Source organism: Ursus arctos, unplaced genomic scaffold (assembly GCF_023065955.2).
Source record: "Ursus arctos isolate Adak ecotype North America unplaced genomic scaffold, UrsArc2.0 scaffold_22, whole genome shotgun sequence".
Classification (NCBI taxonomy): domain Eukaryota; kingdom Metazoa; phylum Chordata; class Mammalia; order Carnivora; family Ursidae; genus Ursus; species Ursus arctos.
Genome location: NW_026622897.1, coordinates 8378640 through 8406334, shown reverse-complemented (window position 1 = coordinate 8406334; position 27695 = coordinate 8378640). Strand labels below are relative to the sequence as shown.

The 27695-nt window shown below is 43.6% G+C and overlaps 1 protein-coding gene across 9 annotated transcripts in view; it reads right to left on the bottom strand.

The window, feature by feature from the left end:
* Positions 1-27695, bottom strand: part of DIXDC1 (DIX domain containing 1) — a 68165-nt gene that overhangs the window by 31050 nt on the left and 9420 nt on the right. For 3 of the 9 annotated variants that reach the window (XM_044386661.3, XM_044386664.3, XM_044386660.3), the window contains 3 exons: positions 5996-6125; positions 2710-2835; positions 382-640 (listed from right to left, as the gene is read on the bottom strand). In XM_044386661.3, coding sequence (XP_044242596.1) covers positions 382-640; positions 2710-2835; positions 5996-6125 — 515 coding nt within the window. Of the gene's footprint in view, positions 1-381; positions 641-1936; positions 2044-2709; positions 2836-5995; positions 6126-27695 lie in introns of those variants that run through there. The other 6 variants (XM_048217223.2, XM_026505764.4, XM_048217224.2 and 3 more) reach the window with 4 other exon arrangements.

The following is a 27695-nucleotide window of genomic DNA, read 5'->3' as shown; positions in this document are numbered from 1 at the left end:
CCCGAAATGTTTCCTGCCATAAGTCTTCAGGACAAGCTGGCTTTAGGATACATTCTAGAGAGACTCCCCCAGATGACTTGGAACATTGCTCCCACATCTCTCCCCGTGAAGAAAACACACTGTGCCAAAGGCATATATTTAACATCCTGGGCACCAGAACAAAAAATTACAAATATGATTCCTTTACTTTCTGCTAACTGCAAAATAAACACCTCTTTTAAAAGGGCTTTTCTCTCTTGGAGTGTCCTCTCTGACCCACACTCCATGCTCTTTTCTGCAATGTGGGCTGTTTAGGGGATGCGTCCATCTATGGCACGGTATCATTTACCATGAAATATCAGAGAGAGGAACAAGTTCCCATCCCCAGATTTCCACCCTTACCTCTGTCTGTATCGAAAGACATCCCGTCCTGACCGTGACACGTCATGACACACATCAGCCAGAGCGGCAGCTGCTCCCTGGGCCACAGCAGTGGCGCAGTGTGGCTGGTGACTCTGCAGAGGGGCTCTGGAGTCCCTTCCTTGGCTCACTGTCCTGCTGGAGCCAGGTTTGAAATGAGCTGCCAAGGCAAGGACCAGCCTCATGATAGACTTCAGGTTTCCTTCCACAATATCTGAGGGACAGAACAGACCCAGAGGTCCTAAGAGGGAGGCAGAGGGTTCATTCATTTAATATGTGTTTGCTAGTGATACAGGTCTCTCTGTCCTCACAGAGCCATGTTCAACAGGAAGACAGAACATTTAAAAGCAATCATAACGAAGTATGGTAATGTGTTATGGTAGGAGAACAGAATGCTCTGGGAGTCTCTGGGAGCAAAGTAAAGGCATCTTATCCAGCCTAGAGGGCTCAGGGAAAGATTCTCAGGGGAAGTAAATTTTAAACTGAGACTTGATTGACAAGCACTGGTTCATCAGGTAAAGGAGGAGAAGGAAGAGAGTATTCCAAGAAGAGGGAACAGCAGGTGTGAAGGTCTAGAGGTGAGAGAGAGCATGACACACAAGAGCTATGCTGTCCAGTATGGCAGCCACTAGCCACATGAGGCTACTGAGCGCTTAAAGGGTACAGTCTGGATTGAAATGTGCTATACGAGTAGTACTTGGCACAAAAAATAGTCAGACTGAAACATATCTCATTAGACTTTGTACAAAAAATAGAATGCACAATATCTCAATAGCTTTTGCATTGATTACATGTTGCACTGATAATATTTTGAATATATTAGGTTAAATAAAATGTATTATTAAAATTCATTTCTCCCATTTCCTTTTTTTTTTTTTTAATGTGGCTATTAGGAACTTTTAAGTTCTGTATGTGAGACTCGCGTGACGCCCCTGTGGCATGGCGCTGCGGCAGAGAACTGAGAACAGCATAGCTAGGGGCTCAGAGTGCAGGGGGAGAAGGTGAAGGGCGAGGCCGCAGGGGGTAAATCAGAGGTCAGGTCAGAAAGGGCACGGCAAGCCACAGGACAGGCTTTGGATTGTCCCCCTAAGACCCGCACATGCAGAGCAGTGGCATGAGCTTATGTATTCTCAGAAAGATAATTTTGGCTGCTGTGTGGAGAGCGGAGGGGAGGGGGACAAAACTCGAGGCAGTGAGACTAATTAGCAAGCTGCTGCACTTGCCAGGTAAACGACAATGATGTCCTCAACGGCAGTACTCCCTCAAAATAGCTAACTTTAATGGGCCAGATCCCCAAGCCCACCCCTCATGGGGACCAGAGCAGAGATATTACAGCACTCTAAATTTTGCCCTAGAAAAAAAGAATGCATGCAAAAAAACAATGTGATTGGTTTGGTGAAAGTTAAAGTAAGGGAATGGGTAAAATTCTATTTTTTTAGTTTCATTTCATTTGCATTGCAAATATGCAAGACTTGGAAAAAGTTTGGCTATCCTTCCTTCTACAGGGGGCTCTCATTGGTACAAGTATCTGCCCCACCTGAATGATTCCAGCACAGAGAACACCAATAATCCAACATAGAAGGAAGACTCCCTACGGCCCCCATTCTCATCAGAGCCACGGGCAATCAGACCCAGAAACAGCAGCTGAAACAGAACCAGATCTACAGTCAGCTCTAGAGATACGCGGGAGGGCCAGGGAGCCAGGGCTGAGGACACCTAAACAAATGCTTCGTTGCAGCTGGGCTCAATACGGACTGAGAAGTGTCCTCTTGTGGCCATGCAGCTACAAGAGAGGGTACGTACAGAGGTCCCAGAGCCCCTTTCATCTTGCCTGAAATATTCTGTGATATCCAAAAAATAAAAAGCTATAAAATATTTTTCTTCTGGAAAACTGGATGGAAAAATATAGCTATTATGATTTGAAATAATTCTTGAGCATGAAACCCAAGGAATTGAAAAACACTATCTTCAATTTTGATTACTTAAATGAGACATTCTAAAGTTAATATCCCAATCTTGTCATTTCTACTGTATTAATTTTTGTACCTACACTCAAGCAAACCTTTATTCAATTAAAATGAATAGAGAATGTCTGTCTCCACCCAGGTTTTCAAAGCACTCAGATTTTGATAATCACCCTGTCCTAAGAGGTTAGCTCTCTTTCGGGACAAATGATATGAGGCCACGGGCCTCATCTTATTCCAATCTACTCAGAACCCTTGGCTATGCAATGGATGGTTCTTCTGAGCCTCATAATCACTGGGTAAAGCTGAGTGTACTCCTCCCCCATAGATGTGATGAGGCGCTGACCTTTAGCCGACGTCTGGTGCATTCGAATTTTTTTGGAGGCCACAAACTGTAACACTTTCTCCACATTATTCTTCATCTCCTGTTGGTTACTGGGACTCAGCTGTACCCCATTCAGTTTTTCTCCTGCTGTTAGAAGAGAGAAAACATACGAAAGCTATAGGGAGAAACACTATCAAAGTTTCATAATAGCCAGATACCAAGAGAGGGAATATTTGATGTAAATGCTAAGATTATACATAAATATGCAAGTGAGTTAAGCCTTCGTGCTTGTAATTTGGATGGGGAATAAGAAAGTAAAAGCCTTTTGGAGGGTCTTCAAATTTTCAAAACTATTCCCAGGGGCCTGTGAAGTTACCGTGTTACTCATTCAGCAAATACTCATTGAGCACCCACTGCGTGCCTGGCACTATTCTGGGCACCAGTGACACAGCAGTGAGCAAGAGGGACAACACCCCTTCCACTGCAGAGGTGCTGTCTCCAGGATGACAGATGACCACGTTAACCAGTACGTGTTTAAAACATTGTCAGGCCGTGGTAAGTGCTATGAGGAAACACAAAGAAGAGTCGGATCATGGCCTCCCTGATAATGTATCTCGGCAGAGACTTGAACAAAGTAAGAGATGTGAAGATTTGAGGAGGAAGCACTCCACACTGAGGAATCTTAGGTACAAACACCAGGGCGGGAATGAACTCAGCTGATCTGAGGAACAAACACAAGCCCCGTGCGGTTGGAGCGGAGAGAGAGACAGGAGTCGAATCCTAGGAGAAGGCAGACAAGGAAGCAAAGCCAGGTCATTTAAGGGTCTGTGGATTACTGATCTGTGTTTTTAAAAGTGGACTCTCTATGGACTCAGTTTGTGTAGAGAGGAAACAGGGAGATTAGTTAGAAAATGAAACTAGTCAAGGCAAGGGTTAGTGAGATGGTTTGGGCTTGACTGGAAAAGGCTGACAGGTGAGAAGTCAGATATCAGGTAAAATTTTAATATAAAGCAGATAGCACATATGAAGGATTAGCTATGATATATGAAGAAAAGAGAATAATTAAGGACAACTTCCAGGCGTTCTGCTTTAATAGCTGGGTGAATGAGACCATCCTGTGTTACTTCAGTGAAGAAATCTGGAGAGAGGAACTGGTAGGGAGAATATCCAAAGCTGCATTTTAGACATCCAGGGTACCATGCTGAGCATGAAGCTGATATTCATGTCTCGAACTCAAAGACAAGTTTAAGGCTAAAGATACAGTTGTGGGAAGAGATCACTTGGGGACAGAGAAAACACAAGGGCTAAGGACTGAATGTGGAGGACCTCAACACTTAGAGGTCAGAAAGGAGAAAAGCCAGCAGTGCAAACAGGGGAGCCAGTGAGGAAGGCAGGCCCTGGAAGCCAAGTAAAGAGGGTGTCTGAAAGAGGAGGGAGGGACAAACTGTGTTCTGCTAAATTGAATAAAATGGGGACTGAGGCTGAGCCACCGGATTTGAGAAGGCAAAGGTTGTGACCTTGACGAAAGCACTTTCAGTGGGGAAGTGGGATCAAAAGCTCGATGAGGGCATGTTAAAGAAAAAATGGGGAATAAGGTAGTGAATTCAGCGAGTCTTTCCCCATAGCAAAGTCACAATAAAATGCAGCATTTAAGAATCTGGGTTTTGGGAAACCAAGAATACATATTCATATTGCTTCTATATGCATAGAACATCTCTGAAAAAAAATGCAAGAAATTGCTAACACTAGTTGCTTCCAGAAAGAACACATCATTACCGCGGGTGGAAAAAAGGCTTTTATATCCTTTTGTGGCTTTTGCATTTTCTATCTGATTATATTTTCAAGTATAATCGATTCAAATCAGTTAAAAAGAAAGGTCTGAAATGAACTTTGGAATTAAAACAGTTCTAGCTTTGTACCTCTGCTTTGTCACGGTACAGTTACGTGGCCTCGGAAAGTCGCCTAGCCTTTCTGAACCTCATACATGAGTAAGGCGGTAGTACTCATCTCACCCCCATAGCATAAATCATTCAAAGTAGCTTAGCACAATCCTCAATATATTCTAAGTGTTCGATGAATTTATTTATTTATTTTTATAAATCTTTTTTAAGCTTGGTTTCCTAAAAATGGGGATGACATTATCTGCTTCTCAAGAGTTGACAATTAAATGAAATCAAATTAAACGAGATAAAAAGTGTTCAATAAATGGCAACTATGACTATTATCATTGTTATTATTATGAATGAATGCCCTGGTGAATCCGTGAGCTGGTCCAGTGAGGTAGCAAACCGGGCTCCTTCCATGCCACTTGCAAGCCCCACATCTCTCAAGGACTCTAAGCAAGGTCAGCTGATTAATAGAACGATTAATGTCAGAATGCCTATTCTGTTCCAGGCCCTTGGGCAGAAGTTGTGGAAACAGAAAAAAAAAAAGGTATACTGTGCCTGCTCTTAAAGAGCTCAGTCTACACTGGAGAGAGAGGAAAACTATTACTGCTCAGTGAATGGCAATGTTACCGTAATACCAGAGCTGTGGACAAATGCTATGGACATAGGGAATGGCACCATCCAGTAAGAGCGACTGGCAACAGCTCCTGGGCTCCCTGAGGACGAGCCCTTTCATGGGGAGATATGGGAATGTCATGGAGGGGTCCTTTTGCTGGTAAACCCTCCTTCTTTCGGCCTCACTACTATTTCCTTTTCCAGCCTTGGTTTAGACATCAGTCCTTTTGGCAAGCCATCCCTGAACCCTAGGACTGGATTGGGTGCCTCCATCCGCCCATGTGCCCCTCTCTGTCCTTACCCCATCAGAGTCCTAAGTATGTGAATGGAATTGCGTTCACTTTCCAGTCTTTCCAACTAGATTGGGACACTCCTGAGAGCAGAGACCACGCTCAGAATCACATTGCCAGGGGCGCCTGGGTGGCTCAGTCGTTAAGCGTCTGCCTTCAGCTCAGGGCGTGATCCCGGCGTTCTGGGATCGAGCCCCACATCAGGCTCCTCTCCTGGGAGCCTCCTTCTTCCTCTCCCACTCCCCCTGCTTGTCTCTCTCTCACTGGCTGTCTCTGTGTCAAATAAATAAATAAAATCTTAAAAAAAAAAAAAAAAAAGAATCACATTGCCAAAGCATGATACGGTGCCCGGCACACAGTTTGTTGATTCGTAAATAAATGAATGAACATTGGGCAAGTATGTTAAACCTTTATACTTCCATTTCCATATACTACAAAGCAGCAGCACACTGCTCTGCAGGGCATGTGGAGGATAAAGAAGGCATGTTCCAGCATCAGAGTCCAGGGCCAACTGACCAACGATCTCGATGAGATAGGCCAGGATCACCCCATCCCGAAGATCCTGTCGCAGGTCCTGCACCGGCTTCACCGCTGGCCTCTTCTTGAGCTGTGCATTCACCCAGGCCACGTACGCCTGTAGCTGTTGCTGGAAAACCAAAGGTGGAAAGAAGAGAAAGGTTGCATACTATTCTTCTCCTTTGCCCCGCACCTTCTAAGGCAGCATTTGAGAATGAGCTGTGGTGGGAAATCCACATCCAGAGGGAGGAGGAGGTTTCAAGGAAATAAAGAAGGAAGATGGTCAGACATGGAGCATGTTCTAAAAATTTCTAGTTTTGGGGCGCCTGGGTGGTACAGCGGTTAAGCGTCTGCTTTCGGCTCAGGGCGTGATCCTGGCGTTACGGGATCAAGCCCCACATCAGGCTCCTCCGCTATGAGCCTGCTTCTTCCTCTCCCACTCCCCCTGCTTGTGTTCCCTCTCTCGCTGGCTGTCTCTATCTCTGTCGAATAAATAAAAATAAACAAAATCTTTAAAAAAATAAATAAATAAATAAAATAAAAATAAAAATTTCTAGTTTTATGCTAGGGAAATTTCTTCAGGGAAAGCTAACCGCTGACTTGGCGGCAGTGTAGACACAGATAAACAGATGAGTGTTTCAATGACTAGGACTCCTGGTTTCCTTGTGTTTTCTCTGTTGACCAGGGATGAGGCCCAGCAAGCAGCACAGCCGGTTTTGGGGTGTAATCACTGCTGCCAGCAACCCACTGTGCTTCCCAGGAATAATCACTCGTGTCTCGAATGCACAATGGACAGCGATACTCAGAAAGCCGGTCTTGGGGAACCAGGAGTAAACAGCAAACCTGCTCAGAACCGCCTCTCCCATCGCTCTTCACAATGAGACTTAACTGAAATCATCTCAGGGTCAACCCAAGATTTATTCTCCTGAGCCCATAATCCTGAGATTGCTACTCAGTGTTAATCCATGCTTTATACTGTCAAAGAGGATCTAGTTGCCTAAAACCTGCACAAAGAAGGAAAAGAAAGGCTTTGGTGAGTAGGGCCTTGAAGGCTTGGGCAGGGGGGGAGGGAGAACTTTCGCTTCTTGTGAGACTAAGCCAGCCAGTACCATCAGAAGCCTGAAGGGCCCAGACAGGGACATATAACCCACCCAGCCCTCAGATAACCTTACATATTTTATTTTGTCCCTTACACAAAGCTTGCAGTCAGGTGTTTATTCCTATTATGCATTTGTTCTGAAGATGGGCACTAAATATCAAAATAGCACGTGACCAATGTCCCAGAAGCAGCAGCAGCGGTCTGGTTTCTGTATAAGCCCAAGACCCTGAACCTAAAAATTAGGTTCAAGGGCTAACGGTGTTAAGTTACAATCTGGTTAAAGAACACTTGATTTCTAAGCCACGAGTACTTTGTCAATGAAATGATGTTGGAAATTACTCACTGACTGCTTCCTGAGCTTAAATCAAATCTTCGTTATTTTCTCTGTGTTGACTTGTGGGAATAAATGAAGGCTTTGTAAGACAGTACTAAGGCAATACTCGATCAGCTGCTGACAAACTGCAGGAAGTGTCTTATCGGCAGGTGGGGGATCCGATATCTACATGAACCACACACTAGTTTTGGTGTTTGATGTGTATTTTACTGTATAATAAATGTACCTGAAACAGGACCTGCCACACAGGTGATGTCATTATTATTTTCATCATTATCACCATTTAATTAATTCTCACAAAAGCACTGAAGGGTCAGTGTCCTCTCTTGGATAATTTCACAGATAAAGTTCTCTGGATAAAGTTCAGAGAAGTTATGTAACTCCCCCAATGTCCCCAGCGAGGACAGAACAGACATGGTATTGAAACACAGTAAATGTGGTCCAAGTATTGACCAAGGGCTTCACGCTACCCAACTCACTCCGCAGAATAGGGGTGGCTGCACCTTCTGCCTGATGTGGGCCAGATTTCCGCGCAGGCTCTGCTCCTTCTCCCCTACTGCACAGCCACAGCACCGCGGGCGGCAGACCAGTCAGGCAAAAGGGCACCTCTGTAGTAAACCACTCTGCTCTGGGGAAAAGGAGTTAAGACCGAAAAAGCCATGAAGGGTAACAGCTGGGATCCGACTACCTGGCTTACATATAAAACTCCTAACCAAAAGAATATCCAATGGAAAAAGGACAGTCTCTTCAACAAATGGTGTTGGGAAAACTGGACAGCCACATGTAGAAGAATGAAACTGGACCACTTTCTTACACCGTACACAAAGATAAATTCAAAATGGGCGAAAGACCTAAATGCGAGACAGGAATCCATCAAAATCCTAGAGAACACAGGCAGCAACCTTTCCAACCTCGGCCGCAGCAACTTCTTGCTAGACACGTCTCCAAAGGCAAGGGAAACAAAAGCAAAAATGAACTATTGGGACTTCATCAAGAAAAAAAGCTTCTGCACAGCAAAGGAAACAATCAATAAAACTAAAATGCAACGAATGGGAGAAGATATCTGCAAATGACATATCAGGTAAAGGGCTAGTATCTAAGATCCATAAAGAACTTATCAAGCTCAATATCCAAAAAACAAATAATCCAGTCAAGAAATGGGCAGAAGACACGAACAGACACTTCTCCAAAGAAGACATACAAATGGCCAACAGACCCAAGAAAAAATGCTAAACATCACTTTGCATCAGAGAAATACAAATCAAAACCACAATGAGATACCACCTCATACCAGTCAGAATGGCTAAGATTAGCAATTCAGGAAACAACAGATGTTGGCAAGGATGCAGAGAAAGGGGAGCCCTCTTACACTGTTGGTGGGAATGCAAGCTGGTACAGCCACTCTGGAAAACAGTATGGTTCCTCAGGGAGTTAAAGATAGAGCTACCCTATGACCCAGCAATTGCACTACTAGGTATTTATTCCAAAGATAAAAATGTAGTGATCTGAAGGGGCACCTGCACCCCAATGTTTATAGCAGCAATGTCCACAGTAGCTAAACTGTGGAAAGAGCCAAGATGGCCATGGACAGATGAATGGATAAAGAAGATGTGGTACATATATATATATAATGGGATGTTACTCAGCCATCAGAAAGGATAAATACTTACCATTTACACTGACATGAATGGAACTGGAGAGTATTATGCTGAAAGAAATAAATCAATCAGAAAAAGATAATTGTCATATGGTTTCACTCACGTGGAATGTAAGAAACAGCACAGAAGGTCATAGGGGAGGGGAGGGAATACTGAATGGGAAGTCATCAGAGAGAGAGAAAAACCATGAGAGGCTCTTAACTCTAAGAAACAGGGTTGCTGGAGGGGAGGTGGGTGGGGGGATGGGGGAACTGGGTGATGGGCACGAAGGAGGGCACATGATGTGATGAGCACTGGGTGTTACACGCAACTGATAAATTACTGAACTCTATATCTGAAACTAATGATGTACTATATGTTGGCCAACTGAATTTAAATAATTTAAAAAAAACCTCCTAACCAATTTCCCTTACCTAATAACACCTTCAACCCACCCTCCACAAATTCCTGCTTCAGATCCCTCACTGGCTTCCTTCACTGGCTGGATAAAATCCAACCTCCTTCGCTGCATTTAGTCTCATTTGCTGGCTGCTACCCCTCTTCCAGCTTTCCTCACTACCCTCCCGTTTGCCTGCCACATTTCAGTTCGTCCAAACCATCTCAGTGCTCCAAACGCACCGAGCTTTCCAGCCACTCTCCCTCCCTGAGCCTGATGCTTCCTCTTAAGGCTCAGCTCAAGCATCACCTTTTCCAGGAAGCCTTCCCTGACCCTCACACACTTCAGCTCTCACATCCTCTCCTTGAGGATGTCCTATGTCACATAGGGCTCTGAGAGCACCAGCCCAACCTGAGCCCACACTTTGGGGATTGGGGAGGAGTGGCAAAGGGGACAGTGAGCTCAAAGGAGCTCAGGTATGAACTATGCTCTATGCGGGGAGTGACAACAGTTTAGAATTATTGGACTTTAGGGGCGCCTGGGTGTCTCAGTCGTTAAGTGTCTGCCTTTGGCTCAGGGCGTGATCCTGGGGTCCTGGAATCGAGCCCCACATCAGGCTCCTCCGCTGGGAGCCTGCTTCTTCCTCTCCCACTCCCCCTGCCTGTGTTCCCTCTCTCGCTGGCTGTCTCTCTCTCTCTCTGTCAAATATTAAAAAAAAAAAAAGAATTATTGGACTTTAGAGTAACAGGAGTATGACAAATATTTGAGTTGGTGAATCATTTGTCACATTTCCTCGGGCCGAGACTTAAAATGACTGCAAAAATGAATAACGCAGGGGCAGACAAGAACAAATGGTTTACGTTAGGTCAAGATCATTTCTACTTGAGTAACCACAGCCTTCCGTTGGCTATTGAATAGAAGTTCTGTCTGGTGCAAAACTGATCAGAGGTTCTAACAGTACTTTTCATCCACATTAATCTCAGCTCTGGTCTTTCAACAAAAAAGGATTCTACAGCATTAATGATAATAATAGTCACCACTGTTCTGAACACCTACTCTGTGTCAAGAGTTATACTAAGTTCTCCCTTCCCCCCTTCCTTCCTTCCTTCCTTCCTTCCTTCCTTCCTTCCTTCCTTCCTTCCTTCCTTCCTTCCTTCATTCCGTAAAGGAAACTCTATGCCCAATTTGGGGCTAGAACCTACAACCCCAAGATCAAGAGTCACACGCTCCACTGACTGGGCCAGCCAAGTGCCCCTCTGCTAGGTCCCATGAACACATTTTTCCTAATGCTAATCTGCCAGGAAGATTTTACTGTATCTTTTTTGCTAACTGGAAACTGAGACTCAAAAAAGGTGAAATAACTTGTTCCAGGTCACCCAAACAGTGAACCGTGACCATGAAATTCTAACTCCAAGCCAATGTTCTTTTCATTGGACCACACTATCACTTAAATAAAGGCATCCCCAAGGTTTCAGTGAATCTCCCTCAAACTCTCAGAATGGAAGACACCTTCGTCTAAACCAGTTTCTCCCCCACATCCAATGCTTGGGTCTCTTGAGTAATAATCTACACTAAGTAGCTCTCTACTACTCCAAGTATGGCCCACAGGCCAGCAGCACCAGCAGCACCTGGGAGTCCATCAGAAATGCAGATTCTCAGGCTCCTACCCAGGATCCACACGTTAAACAGATCTCCTAGTGATTCATATGCACGTTAAAGTTTGAGAAGCACTGTTCCCATCCCTGGTTGTGCATCAAGATCACAAGGGAAGCTTTTAAAAAATACAAGACACGTAGACATCACCCCATTGAATTCTCTCCAGGGGGTATAATTTAGCTTTATTTTCCCAAGTTCCCTCATATGATTCTTGTAGAGCTAACGTGAGTCTTCTCCTAGCTAAAAGCTCCAGTTCCCTTAACCAAGGGGTTCCCTAAACCCTGATTACCCATCAGAAGCACTGGCGAAGCTTTTTAAAAATACTTCAGTCTGGGGCCCACCGCAGACCAGCTGGAACTTCTGAGGGTAGGGCCCAGGTATATATATCAATATTCCTTAAGTGCTCCTACGTACATCCAGAGTTGCAAGCCAAGGTCAACATCCCTGACATAAAATGGTTTCAAGTATTATTGATCTCCTGTCTAAATGCTCTGAAACCAAGACATCTAGAACCTAACACAATACTCTGGGTATAAAAGGAGACATGAAGATTCCTCATTCTAGACATTTCTCTTTTTTTTTTCTTTCCTTCTTCTTTCCTTCCTTGGCTGCCAGAAAACACTGACAACCCACACTAGGGGCTTATTCAAAACCCCTATTATTTTTATTTTATTAACTGTTCATTTTGAAATAATTTCATACTTACATGAAAGTGGCAAAAATGGTACAGAGAATTCCCCAATACCCATTCCCTAGCTTCCCCAAATGTTTACATCTTACAGAACCATAGTACAAGATCAGAACAGGTCATTTACACTAACACAATACCATTAACTAATCTCCAGACCTTATTCAAATTTCACCAATTGTCCCACTGTCCTTTTACTGTCCAAGATCTCACACTTAAGTTTAGCCGTCAAATCTTGTTGGTCTCCTCCAATCTGGGACAGTTGCTAAGTCTTTCTCTGTCTTTCATGATCTTGATAATTTTGAAGAATATTACCCAGTTATTCTCTACAGTGTCCCTCAATTTGGGTTTGTCTGAAGTTTCTTACTGATTAAATTCAGGTTATGGATTTTGGGCAAGAATAACACAGAAGTCATACTACACCCTTCTCAGTGCATCATATCAACAGGCACATGATGCCATTTAATTAATTAATTGTGATCAAATGGTTAAGGTAGTGTCTGCCAGGTTTTCCTACTGTAAAAGTTGCCATTTTCCCCTTGTAATTGGTAAGTATCTTGTGGGAAAGTGCTTTGAGACTATGAAAATATCCTTTTTCGCATCATCACTTTACTTATTTTAAATTGAACATCGATTTTTCTTTCCTGATTGATTACTATGATGTTTCCCAAATGATGATTTTCTAATTCCATCATTCCTTCTACAGTTATTAATTGGAATTCCTAATATAAAGAGGCTAGCTCTCCCTTCTCCCCGTATCAACCTATTTATGTCAGTATGGGCTCATGGGTATTTATTTCGCTTTTATTTATTATATTAATCCATTACTATTATTTATTTTGCTGCTCAAATTGGGACAAATGTTGGTTTCTGTATCGTTTTCATATGTTCCACTTTTTTAAAAATTGTGCTAAAAACACATAACACAAAATTTGTTATCTCAACTATTTTTAAGTGTACAGTTCAGTAATGTTAAGTATATTCACACTGTTGTGCAATGAATTTACAGATCTTTTTCACATTGCAAAATTGAAACCCTGTAGGCATTAAACAACAAATCCCACTCCCCCTCCTCTCAGCCCCTGACAATCACCATTCTACTTTCTGTTTCTATGTATTTGAAAACTCTAGATAACTCAAATACGTGGAATCATACGGTATGACTGTCTTTTTGTGATTGGCTTATTTCACTTAGCATATGTCCTCAAGGTTCATCCATGTTGTAGCACGTGTCAGAATTTCCTTCCTTTTTAAGACTGAATCATATTTAATTGTATGTCTATACCACATAGTGCTTATCCATTCATCTGTTGATGGACACATGGGTTGCTTCCCCCTCTTGGCTATTGTGAATACTGCTACACGAACATGAGTGTGCAAACACCTCTTCAAGATCCCACTTTCAGTTCTCTTGGATATAGACCTAGAAGTAGGACTGCTGGATCATAGGGCTGATCATGTGTTTTGAACACTTCCTTACTTTCTGGCATCAGAAGATACTCCACACTTGTCAACTTGTACTTTCCTTGCCCAGCTCAGGAATCAGCTATTTCTCAAAGGACCTCCGGTTCTTTTTATTGGAGAATAGCTTTTAGAAACCAAAATTTGGGCATGAGTGGTGCTCATTGTTACTGGGGTAACATTCTTGGCGCTCTCAGTAGTAGAGTAGGAAATACATGTATGTACATACACACACACACACACACACGCATGTGCGCACATGCACACAAACACACACACGTCTATATCTACTGATCTTCACAAAGAGACATATACCAGGAATTATAGCATAAATTACACTGATCCCTCCTCTAACCCAACCCACAGAATTTACTCCTTCCTGTCCTTTTTCTTTATTATAACTCCTTTCTCCCAGTGAGAAACTTGACTCTTACTCTCCACTATATATTTACTAATATTTGCTCAATCCTAGAGAACACATAAAATAGCGTCAGACTTGCTAACTCATACCTTGTAAAAAATTAATTTACTAACCATCATATAATATTTGTGCATAGTTCTTTTTGTCTTTAGTCTTACAGTGTTAGTGAAAATACTGATTCAAAAGTCACCTAGGTTTGTTCTTCTCCACCCCCTCCGGTGTGGTTATGTTCATTTGTAACACAGTTGGGCTTGTTTCTTAGGATCAGGAGTCCATTGTGGGTTCTCCCCACATTGAGGATGCTCAGGTGAAACGTTAACATGATCCTAAAAGTCAGAGCTATACAAAAACTCTAGTCAGGAAGGCAGCACCTCCCCATCATTCTTTCTACGCCACCCCCCTCCTTTCCATTCTTTCCACCTCCTCCTATTCACCCCATAGGTAACCAACCTCATGAATTCCACTTTCTCCTTTCCTTCTTGTGTGAAATATAGCACAGCACTGACATTCTCTTTGCACTTGTGCTTTTCACTTCATTTCACTTAATATATTCTGGAAATCACTCCATACTGGTTTAGAGACTTTTCCTTATTCATTTTTACAGCTACTGTAATCCATTATGTGGATATGCCATAATTTATTCAACCGTTCTCCTGTATGTGGGCATTTAGGGTTTTTCCAAAGCTTTGCAATTACAAACAATGCTGCAACGAGTGACCTTTTGCATGTGTTTTTTTCATGTTGATACCGGTCTACTTTCAGGGTAGATTCCAAGAAGCCGAACTGCTGGATCAAAAGGCAAGTAGGTGGATAATTTAATCAGATATTGCCAAATTCCCTGCCTAAAGGGCTGTATCTGTTTGCGTTCCCAAAGGAATGCATGAGAGCACACTTCTCCACAGCTTTTCCAGCAGAATGTTGTCGTACTTGCAATTCTTGCCCATGGGATAAGTGAGAAATTGTATCTTAGTGTTGTTTTAATTTTCAGTTCTTTCAAGTTTAAACCTGTTTTTGTAGGGGCGCCTGGGTGGCTCAGTGGGTTAAGCATCTGCCTTCAATTGTGGTCTATATATACAATGGAATATTACTCAGCTATCAGAAAGAACGAATTCTCAACATTTGCTGCAACATGGACAGCCCTGGAGGAGATAATGCTAAGTGAAATACGTCAAGCAGAGAAAGACAATTATCATATGATTTCTCTCATCTATGGAACATAAGAGCTAGGAAGGTCTGTAGGGAAAAAAGGGATAAAGAAAGGGGGGTAATCAGAAGGGGGAATGAAGCATGAGAGACTATGGACTATGAGAAACAAACTGAGGGCTTCAGAGGGGAGGGGGTGGGGGAATGGGATAGGCTGGTGATGGGTAGTAAGGAGGGCACGTATTGCATGGTGCACTGGGTGTTATACACAACTAATGAATCATCGAACTTTACATCGGAAACCGGGGATGTACTGTATGGTGACTAACATAATATAATAAAAAAACATTAAAAAAAAAAAACAGCATCTGCCTTCAGCTCAGGTCATGATCTCAGGGTCCTGTGATGGAGCCCCGCGTCGGACTCCCTGTTCAGCAGGGAGTCTGCCTCTCCCTCTCCCTCTGCCCCCGCCATATTCTCTCTCTCTCAAATAAATAAATAAAATCTTTTTTAAAAACCCTCTTTTTGTAGGTTTAATAACCCATTTTATATCTTTTACCTTTTATCACTTTTTTCATATCTAAATGAATTGTCTTTTTCTCATTTTTCTTTCAAAGTTTTGGTCCTTTGTCCTTCCATTTTTAAGTTTTTACATCTTAGCAATGTCACCCTTTTGTCTTTGACATGTGTCACAGATATTTGTTTTGTCAGTTGTCTTTTGACTTTACTTATATTGTCTTTTTGGCCATGAAAGAGTTTCTATTTTTATATAATCACATTATTGATCATTTATTATATTGTCTCTGAATTCTGAGTCATGGTTAGAAAGCTTTCCCTTCACTGAGGTGAAAGAAGAATCCACCTGTTTTTTTCTAGTTCTTGTATGGTTTCATTTTTTACATTTAGATCCCTGATCCATTTGGAGTCTATTCTTGTGTATTATATAAGAAACAAATCTAATTCATCTTTTTCAAACAGCTACCCAGTTGTTCTAGAACCATTTAAAACTGCCTCTCTACCCCGGTGGTCCGAGATGCTACCTTTGTCCTATACTAAATTTCCATAAGTCCTTGGGTCTGTTTATGGGCTTTGCATCCTACATCACTCATATATTTGTTTACTCATGCAAAACATTTTAATTATAGAGGCTTTACAGTACATTTTAATGCCCAGTAAGGCTAGTCCCTGCCCCCTGAAAATTTCCTTTTTTAGTGTTCTCTTGACTACTCTTGCCTATTTATTTCTCCATGCGTATTTTGTTATTTTTACCTAACCTCCTAAAAAAGCCTGTTGGCATTTTTATTGGGATTATATTACATTTATAAATTAATTTAGGGAGACCTGTCACCTTTACGGTGTTAAATCAGCCTACTCAAGAACAGGGGATGTTGTTTCCTTTGTTCAAATTTTTCTTCCAGGAGTGTTTTAAAGTTTTCCTCCTGTAGGTTTTACACATCTCCCCTTAGGTTCATTTCTAAGTACTCAATCTTCCTTGCTGCAATTGCAAATGAGCTTTCCTCTACCATTACGGTCTCTAATTGGCTACTTTTTGGGTATATAAAGCTGTTGATTTCTGTGTGTTAATTTTATATCCTCTTACCTTATCTTTTGTTGTTTGAGTTTTATCACTAATCTCTTCGATTTCCAGGATTATTACTATGTCTGCAAAAATAAATAGTTTTATTTCATTACTAAGCCTTGTGCCTCTAACCAAATTTTCTAGTTTAATTGTGCTGGCTAATACCTCTGATACAAAGTACAACAGAGAGTGGGCATCCTGCCCTTGTTTCTAGACTTAGAGAAAAATTCTTTCAGTGTTTCCCAATTTAGGAAGTTACTGGTTTTAGGACTAAGGTATATATATTTTATCATGTTAAGTATATCCATCAAGTCTTAATTTCTTGACTGTTTTATGAGGAATGGATGTTGAATTTCAATAAAAGGTCCGTCAGCCTTTATTGAGATAATCCCATGATTACTTCTCCTGAGACCTATTAACATGGTATATGATACTAATGGATTTCCTAATAATAAACCTACCTTGCATTCTTGGAATGAACCCCACCTGATGATAGTGAATTATATGTTTAATGTTGGATTCTATTAGTGCTATGTTAATACTATATGTATGGTACTTTTTCATGGGTATTCATAAATATTAGTCTGTAGTTTCCCTTTTTGCACTGTCTTTATCATGTTTAGGCATCAATATTATATTTGCTTTCTATTTTTTTTTAAATTTTTTTTAAAAGATTTTATTTATTTATTTGACAGAGAGAGAGACAGCCAGCGAGAGAGGGAACACAAGCAGGGGGAGTGGGAAAGGAAGAAGCAGGCTCATAGCAGAGGAGCCTGATGTGGGGCTCAATCCCATAACGCCAGGATCACGCCCTGAGCCGAAGGCAGACGCTTAACCGCTGTGCCACCCAGGCGCCCCTATATTTGCTTTTTAAAAAGAGGTAGGAAGTTTCTCTTCCTTTTCAATGCTCTGAAATAATACATAGAGCATTGGAACTATCTGGTAAAATGCGGCACTTTGGTAGAATTCCTCTATGAAATAATCTGGAACTGGTAGTTTTTTTGAGAGATAGCTTCTTAATAGGATTCTCTCTTTCTTCCATAGAAAATGATCCATTTGAATTTTCTGTCCCTTTCAATTTGGGTCATCAGCATTTCCCTAGGAAATTATCCATTTCAGCAAAGTTTTAAAATGTGTTCGCAGACTTGCAAAGACTCTTACAATTTTTTGTTTCAATGGTTACTTCTCCGTTGTCACTTCTTACTTTGTATATTTGTGCTTTCTCCCTTTTTCTTCTTCGTCGTATTAACTAGCAGTTTGTCTACTTTGATAATTTTTCAAGAAGTCTTAAAAACAAAATAGTTTCAAGAATTGTTGCTATTCTGGCCTAAGTTCCTCTAAAACCATGATACCTAGAACCACACACAATACTCTAGGGGTAAAACCAGACACTCAGCTTCTCCATCCAAAATAGTTCATAGTCTTTCCTCCTCCCCCTCCCTCCTCCTCCCCTTCCTCCTCCTCTTCTTCTTTTTCTTTCTTTCTTTCTTTCTTTTTTTTTTTTTTTTTTTTTGTTACCACGTTACATTGTTGACTCACACTGAGCTGTCAACTAAAATAATTTTTGGTTGACATAACTTTTAACACATTCTGCTGTTAAACCAAACTCTTCCATCGTGATTCTTATAAAACAGATCTTCTTGATCCATATTTACCTATAACAAATTTCACTTGTTAAATCCCATCTCACAAGATCCTTCTAGATGGTATCATTTCATGCATTCATTTATTCAAATCAACCAACATTGCTAGGAATTGTGCCAAGTCCCGCACTTACAGGCACATAAATAACTGTGATACAAAGTAATTACGGTGGCAATAGAGAAATATTAACAAATGCTGTCTGTGCACATAAGAAGCAACAGGATGGAAGGACGTGAGGATCAGGGAAGGGTCTAGAGGAAACGAGATGTTCCTCTGGTTCCCTAAGGATGTTTGCCAGTTGGAGAAGGGCATCCTAGGGAGCGGTGGTGGAAAAGGAAAGGAAAACAAAAGTAAAGAAAAGAAAAGAAAAGAAAAGAAAAGAAAAGAAAAGAGAGAAGAGAAGAGAAGAGAAGAGAAGAGAGAAGGGAAGGGAGGAGAAGAGAAGGGAAGAGAGGAGAGGAGAGCAGAGCAAGCAGTGAAGGCATATGGTACCCTGGAGGAACAGCCAGTTAAAAATTCCTGTGTGGGCAGAGCTTTTAGTGGCTGGCGATGATGGTGGAGAAATAGGTCAGCACAAGACCTATCTGCACTTAGATTTACAGCTCAAAGACCTTCAACAGCAACATGTGGAGTTTTGAAACAGAAGAGTGAAACAGTGAGACCTGCATCTTAGAAAGGTCACTCTGGACACGCAGTAGAACACAGGATAGATCCCGTCCAGATTGGGAGAAAACAATGAGGACACCAGGCAATAATTCAAGTGAGAGATTATGAGAACCTGAACTGAAGCAGTATCATTAGAAAAGGACAAATTCCAAGGGCGCCTGGGTGGCTCAGTCGTTAAGCGTCTGCCTTCGGCTCAGGGCATGATCCCAGAGTCCTGGGATCGAGCCCCGCATCGGGCTCCCTGCTCCACTGGGAGCCTGCTTCTTCCTCTCCCACTCCCCCTGCTTGTGTTCCCTCTCTCGCTGGCTGTCTCTCTCTCTGTCAAATAAATAAATAAGATCTTTAAAAAAAAATAAAGAAAAGAAAAGGACAAATTCCAGATACAAGTCAGGTGACTGATAGGATAAAAGCAGTGACAAAAAGGGAAGGTCCAAAAAGTCATACCTGAGGGATAATTTGCTTTCACTGAGATGGAGAAAATGTGAAGAGCAAATAGTTCAGTTTTGAACAAGAGTCTGAGCTTTTTGAAGCCATCAGAGTAAAGATGTTCTACAGCCAGTTGGCAAAATACAGGTGTTAGAGCCCAGGAGATGGGGCTGGGTGGGAGAGCATGTTTGAGAGTAGCTGTGTGTGACAGGCATAGGCCAGGTGCAAAGAAGACAGTCACTACCAACTACTGAGTGCTTACTACCTGCCAGGACTAGCTAAGCACTTGACCACATCCTTTCCTAGGTATATAAGAATAAATATATAATGCACATTTTATATATCTATATCTATCTATATATTTTAAAATATTTATTTACTTATTTATAACACCCCCCCAATGCATGCGCGCACACACACACACACACACACACACACACACACACACACTGATCCTGTGAGGAACTATTATTCCCGTTTTATAGATGTGGAAACCAAGGTTTGACAGCAACAACATGCCCAGGGTCACAGGGCTGGTTAAGAGGCAGGAAAGGGATTTGAATTCAGTGCTGACCCACTTCTTCCTCTGATCACGAGGAGGCAGGAGAAGGTACTTTTGTGGAGAAGTTTGGAGGTGGGGAAGAGGCGTAAGTGAAGTAACGTGAGTTTGCTCCTCGGTGAGTCACAAGTAGAAACTACACCGGGTGGAACTGTCATACAAAGGAAACTATTGGCAGCAGATAAGGAGATCACAGGGAATAATTTCTAAAGCTACAACTCCCCAAGCAAGGGTGGATGGGTTCCTTTTATTTAGGGTTAGGATGAGTACTTAGAAAGAGGAGCCCTGTCATCGTATGTGGAGGGGGGCATAAGGTCACGCATGCACTCACGGTGACACGCCTGGACTTACGTTGTACTGCTCCTTGGGCAGAGGGTTTAGCATTATAATGAGGTGAAGGTAACTGCCGGTCATTCCGTGGGTCACTCCACGGTCCATCTGCGCAGGCAGGAGTCTGGGGTTAAGCTCAAACTGGTCTGGGTAGTCTAGGCAGTTAATTGCTCGAGGGGTATAGTTCCAATTTACACCCATGGGGTCCTCTGTCTGAGTTAAGAGATAAACTGGAAAGAAGAGCTCCAGGAGCAACAGGGGACAAAGATCGGGGGTATACACAGGTGAAGACTGAAGGTCAGGTCTTGGGATCTAGCCGCTAACCAGGGCAATGGAAGGAGTTCCAATCCAATCACCCCTCTTCACTGTGAAGTAGGCCCACTTGCCCGTTGACAGTGAGAGGGACAAACAGAGTGAAGGAGGCTCAGGAAGGGACGCTGCGGGAAGCTGGGAAGTACAGTGACCGATAAACTTGCCCCCGCGACACCAAGGACTCAACCAGGGCTGCAAACCAGGATTTGGTCACTGAATCCACCAGCGGGGTTGTGTGGTCTCCTCTGGAACTGCTGGGCAGGCCTGTGCGGAGGGAAGCAGGGATGGGCTCCCCGAGGACTGGCAGCCGTCAGAGGGGGGCAGCGGTCCGCAGGGCACAGGAAGCGCGGAGGGTGGTGAGAGGGTATTTGAAGTGACTGACAGTGGAAGCTGCACCGGGGACAAGAAGTCAAAGCAGCGCTGATAAACTGAGAGGACAGAGAAGACAGAGCAGGGGAGAGCCTGAGGACATTGAAAATAAGTCTGATGGGAATGGAGGAGTGTGGACATTGGGGTTTTGAGCAGAGAACAGAGTCTCAGAGTTCAAGATGTCAAGGGCAGGACGATTCTGTGGAGTAAGTTCCAGCATGTGGCCTTGTAGTGGCACAGAGGGGACAGTCACTGCAGTGGGGATGGGAGGCTGCACCACCTTCGTCACGGATCCTGAAGTCAGTCCAGGAGAGCGGTAGGTATTAAAAGGCTGAGGACAGGTCCTAGTCTATCCAGATTCACGTCATTTAAAAAACTGATAAGCATGCAATCATTGATACCATGGACGAAATCACTGATAAGATACTTTTGATTGACGAAGGGCCTTTGTCATGTCACTACTACGTCCGCATGTTGACAGAGACTCCCGAAGGGCATCTCAAAGGGACCAGAGACTCATGACTGAGTGGGGCTGCTCTCATCTGCAGGTTGGGATGCCCTGGGCTTTAGGTCTCCGCCTGCCCAGGAAGTCTGACCTGGTGAGCCGAGCACCAAACCGAACCTCCTCTTTGACCTGAAAGCATCTGTACTTCACACCCAAGGGGGAGGCCAGACCCTGTTCCTGCTGTAAATGCCGACTGCTGGCCCGGAAGAAATGGATCTGAAGTACAAAGTAGACGCTCAGGAGCACCAGCCAAACCACCACTTCCCCCACGAAGATGCTTATCTTCAAAGAGGCCTGTAGTGCAAACCAGGCCCTGAGTAGCTCTGCTGCTTGGTTTTAAAATTTACTAGAGCTACTTCGGCAGCAGATGAAAGACCATATGCTTTTGCAAGAGGCTGTTACTCTCTCAGGGTTGTATCAGTAGTTTTATTTTTCTCTCTCTTCCTCCTCCTCCTCCTCCCTTACTCTCTGGGGGTTGAACTAGTTTTCTTTTCCTCCTCCTCCTCCTCTTCCTCCTCCTTCTTTTTTTGGCCCCATAGTCTTTTCTCAAATTATAAACTCGTGTGAAAGGCAGATATGTAAATTAGAGAAAAGCTTCCCTGGTTAGGGCCAGTGTGGGGGATCCAGAGCCTAGCTCACCCACCTTCTTTTTCTCCACCTCCAATCCCCTACCCCAGCGACATGAAATAACTTCTTAAGGGCTTCTTGCAGCAGGCTGGGAAAAACCCGCTGAACTGTTTACTCCTGGCACTATTACTTTATCGGTCAGTTATTCAGTGAAGACAAGATGCAATAGGTCTGGCAAAATGAAAACACCTGGAATATTAAGATATACTTCTTGAATACGCCCCTAGTTCTTGTTCTGTTTCAAAGAACAACAGCCGGAGAATCGCAGCAGGACAATAGGTTCAAGTCAGGCCCACAGGGTTAGGGAGCGCTAACAGCTCTTGGGGTAGCTGCCCAGGCCACAGTGGTCCCCCTTCTGCAGAAATACGCCCCCTCTGTAGACACAGTGCGGGCCCTAGAACTGGGCCGCTGTGATATCACCCCTTCCACTGGCCACAGCTCACTGGTCCAGCTGAGTTGATTGTTCAAGTCCAGCCAATCTCTGGAATTTTTTGATCAGGCCTTCAGGAAGACAACCCCTCTCCTTCTCCCCACCCGTCTCTTTCTGACCAAGTTGTAAGATATAAAACTTAGATGCTGCCATAGGCCATGCTGCCCACCTGCGAGAGAAAAGCCATACGGAGTGAAAGGAAATGAAGCCACCCCCAGAAAGCACCAGATATAAGTGGCGGAGAGTGGGGGGGGGGGCTGCCAGCGTTCGAGTGCTTGATTTTCACTGAGACTCCACTCCATTCTTGCCCTTTGCATGGTTTACTTTTTCAGCCTTTCCTTGGATTCCATGAGTCCATAAATTCCACTGTCTACTTCTGCTGCTCAAGTTCTTGGCTCTTGCACTTGCCTCTAAACTAGCAAGACAATCAAACATACCGTGTTAGTGACAACACAGAAGTCGTCTTGATCCAGAATTCACATCTCTAACTTCTTCTGGGGAAGCTAGAAAGATGCCTGTGTAATCCAGAAGTCTAGCAAGATGGGGTTTTTGTGACAGTCCTTCGAGTCAGGCATCACGGGGGAGAGAAGTGGACGCAGCCACAGTGAAAGCTGGCTGAGCAGAACTCTGGCTTGATGAGACCGAACGGCCGTAAAGCTGTGCGAATAGTGGTAACACAAGGAGTGGCTCGTGTGGGGAGCCCTTAGCAGCTCCATAATCTCCATCAGCTTCCTCCAGGCCACTCCAAATAACCCTCCAATAGAAGTTAAAACTCTTCCAAGCAATTCTATCCACCATCTTCACTTCTGCAGGAAGCTCGATCCTGAAACCTCTCTTGCACCAAATGTAATTTTCTTTCTGTTTCTCTTTGAAACCTGCCCTTCCTTCCAAATAAGTTTGCAAGCGCAGCCTCTCCTCTCTATCTCCTCTAAGCCTCAAGGTCAAAGAGACTTCCTGCAGTGGACTTGTTTGGTTAGAGTTGCAAAGAGCACTTACTGGGCTTCACCAGGAAAGTCTGTGATCTACTGTTCCTATTGTAGAAAGCATCCGAAACTGAGCTCTGTGGCTCCCTGCTGGCAACCAAGACAAACAAGAAAAGCAGTAGGGCTCTGGTGTGCTGGAGAGTTCAGAAGGAGACCTGACTGGCTCCGGAAGGAAATCAGCTTCACAGTGAAACCAGATTCCTGTGTGGACCGAGACCCTCCAGCAGCAGAAGATGAGGGGGTGGGGAGACGCTGCTGAGAAACTGAGGGGAAAGCAGGAGGTCTGGAAAGCTTGAGTTATTATTGGCCTGAATTCTGCTAGTAAGAGAACATAATATGGTATAGCTTTTCTATTAACTCTTTCAGGCCTTTACTGAGCCAGGAAAGGTGATCTATTCATTAAGCCTGGCAGCTAATTAGGTAAAAATGAAGCTCACATGTAAAAATATCCTTACATTTCTTCCTATGTGGGCAGTGCTCTTCATATGAGTGTTCAGCCCAGGGGTCAAAGGATGATATACCACAAAGTGGAAAACTCAAGACTTTCTAAAAGATTTCATCTCCTAACCTTTTTTAAAATTCCCACTAGTTACAAGTTCCACAAACACACTGTTCCCTCAGGAATACATGTCATCAAGTGAGTGCCCAATAAATGCATGTGAATGAATGAATGAATGAATGAATGAGACATCACTGCAGTTGAGTGTCCCCTATCCTAGAAACAGAGCATGGAGCCCACTCAGGGCCTTTGGGATTGGTTCCCTATCCCCTTACCATACCTGACCATTGAAGGTCATGGTCATGACTACTTCAGTGCGGCCTGGTTTGGGGATAACACATAAGGAAATATATTCAGTGAAGTGTCATTTTGAGACTTTGGTCCCCCCAGCGTACACAAGGCCAGTCATGGCCAATGGAGAATTTCTAGTGCTTCCCAGTCTCTCTGAAGGGCCTGGGGGAATGGCACCTGGCAAACAGGGCCCTATCTCTGCTCCACATGCCTGGCCAGCCCATCAGTCACCATGAGGAGCATAAAGCTGCCTGAGAGCTCGCTGCCAGGGAGCATCTGCTTAGCTGGCATTGGCTCCTGTGGGAACAAAGCCAGTGAGCCTGGGTGAGGAGAGGAGGAATCAGTCAGGATAAAAAAAAAAAAGGTTAGGGAGTATAGTGCTTTGTGACATTAAAGACTTAACAGGCCTTTTAATTTCTACAGCAAAGCACAGAGGAATTCATTGTGGAAACGTCTGAAAGCCTCTGGTTGGCCCCATGCTGCAAATCCTACTTCATGGAAGGCACGGGGCACTGAGGAGCGATGCTTGCTGCAGCTGCTCCAACCTGCCAATCCTCTTCCTCACTCATTCTATGTCCCCCTTGTGGGGATGACACCAGACAAAGGCCCTTCTTGTATTTCTCAGGGACTGCTAGGCGGATGAATCTCCATGTGGGATCTAAGTTTCCACTACTCTACTTGGAGGGAAATGGGTAGGGAAAGCCCTCCAGGATGTACGTTTCAAAAATTAAGGCTCAGACAACTCCCTTCCTGTTGACCAACATTTGAATAAATCATTCCCATAACTTTCGGTCCCTCAGGCCATTGACACCACAGCCCAGGCTCAGGTTTGCTCTGCCTGACAAACAAGATTTCTCTATCACCACAATTTTCCCAAGTTTGATACTCTGAATATTTACTTTATTTTCATTGACCTGTGAGCTCCACTAGGAAACAGACTCTATGTTATTTGACTTCTATTTCCAGAGCCTGGCCCAGTGTCTGGTAAAGACAGTAATTCAGTAAATGTCTGTTGAATGACTGTTTCCATGCATGTTTACCACACTAGCAGGAAAAAAAGTTTGGCCTCAGTGAGCAGGTAAGTTGGTGCTTTTCAAGATATCATTAAGTAGAAGATGCCCCTATGATCTCCCAGGAACACTACCTCTTTCAGGATGCTTACTGTGGTACACACAGGTATGGTACTGTTGTAAGCATCCTATTACGGTTTATTTGGGTTTTTTTTTCAGTACACCTACAAATCTCTCCCTATAAATTCCTTGGAAGCAGGAACCAGGTGTGTTTCAATTATTTTATCCATCTCCTCACCCAATAAATGAACTAAATAACTGAATGAATGAATGTTTATTGGCCAAACCATATTAGAGTCTCAGGTTTATCAAAACCTTCCAACACAATCACCAAAGTCTTTTTTTAAAGAAAGTTCAGCCCCCAGAAAAACACTTGCAGAAATTTATGTTGGCACATCAACCAAAGACAACATTCATAGGCCATCAATACCAAGTAGCAGAGAAAACAAATAAATAGCTTTGAGGCACATGCAAAATGGGGAAAATGTGAACAGTAGAGAGCCTGGGCAGGCTCAGAGCACAGGAGACGCGAGGACAGCCAGGGTAGGCTACAGAATGTGGCAGTAGCCAAAATTTGTGGATAACTCACAATGCAGATTAACCATGTCAATAAAAGGAACTGCATTGACAACACCGACAGAGATCAATTCTGTGGGTAATTTGTCCGGTGTGTCGAAGCCAGGGCTTTATCCAGGGAATGTGGTAGAAGAAAATCATCATGCATAGTTACGCATACTGGCAAATGGACTGAGAACAGGGCCAACAATGGGTAGGGGGAAGCCTTGATTCAGAGGGTAGGGTTTCTCTCTGCTGCAGGGTTCCCTTATAATTAACCAATTAGAGCCACAGCTTCATTTCCTGTGGCAGTTTTCTCTGCCACACAGAATGAGGTCACAGCCATAACCACAGATTTATAAAGCATCTGGGTGATGAAGAATGGCTTCAGAGACGCTTGGACCATTCCCCAGAGATGATTGGACACATGTGTGGTATTCTTAGCCTCAGCAGGAAGAGCTTCTCAGAGGAACCAAAGTGTATTCTGACACCAGCTTTTAAGTCCCTATTTACACCCTTACCACATGACTCTAACAAAAGAGACAGAATATTACTAGATCTATCAAGCAACCCTAGAAGCTGAAATAAATCAATCAGGGCTCCATCAATGCTGAAATAACAAATCACAGCAATATTCAGTAGCACTCGATGTGATACTCTAAGTGAAAAGAATTATTTAATATAATTTATTATGTATGTGAAAGAATTATTTAAACTCTCAGGGGCCATTGGGATTTAACATATTACTATTAGTAGTATTTAGATGATGTCAATTTCTCAGAGAAACCAGAAGTACCTATTGGCTATCAGAGTTCCAATCTACAAACAGAAGGGATGGGTCGTACATAAGGCCATGAAGGCAACGGAGGGAAGCAGACAGGAAAATCAAACACCAGAGAGGGATAAGGGGCATTACTGCATTATTCTAGATGAGTTCATTATAAAGTTGTGTGCGCTGTTTTGATGAAGAGACTGTTACCACCACAAAGAGAAAACTCTCCCACTGTCCTTTCCCCTTACATCTTACCAGAATGGGAGACCAGGGGATAGACATGGAAGCACTAAAACATGAAAAAGACAGCCAAGCCTTTTGGCTCTTCGGTTGAAAGGTCTGGAAGTGAAAAGGAGCAGAAGGCAAAGGCTAGGACTGACTGTGCTGCTTTCCTCCGCCTAATAAAACAGTGGGACCTGATACCTGGGGGCCGAGTTAAAAAGGGGGGAGGCCATAGAAGGACCTAAGGAGCTTCTCCCACAGCTGGTGGATGAGTCAGACAGTATGAAGCTTGAGACCAGGGGAGGCCCAGAGGCCAAGAGTGAGAGAAGAGGAACCAGGAATACTGGCAGCACTCAAAGAGGTGGCTTCCCAGCTCCGTGGTGTTTCATCTCTCAGACTGTAGCTCTTTCTTAACAATCCCCTTACTGTGTTCAGGGAGGGCTGATGCAAAATGAGCCTGCAGTGCAGGCAGGATGCAAGCTCCGCCCTTCAGTGAAGGTGGTGACACCCCCTGGCCAAAGGAAAATTCCGACTCTGTTGATTAGGTGGGGACAGCATTTCTGCAGTTTTCCTGTGTCAGGAACAAGGCTGGGGCACAGGGGGCCAGGGCTGGGAAGGTTCTGAGACAGGTCAGCTGTAGAGCTTCTTGATTAGAAACAGGATTTGAGGAAAGAGCGTACAGTGCAGTGGGAAAAAGAAAATCTTACACACACATTCATGAGAAGGGTTACCTCTGGGGCACAGGCCTGGACTGGAGGGGTGGCCCAAGGCACACAGTCTTGCCTGTAATGTTCATATTAAGAAGCGAATATATTCATGTGTTGTTTAACTAAAAACTGATCATCAAAAAGTCTTGTATTTAAGAAGGACATAAAGGGAAGAGAGCGAGAGGTGGAAAGAAAAAGAGAGGAAGAAAAGATGAAAGACACAACCAACAGCCTAGGTCTCCTTGTAAAGGTCTCCCTGGATGCTGGAATCAGGCGACCTAAAGGGGTGGGGCTTGGAAGCAATGGAAGACACATGGA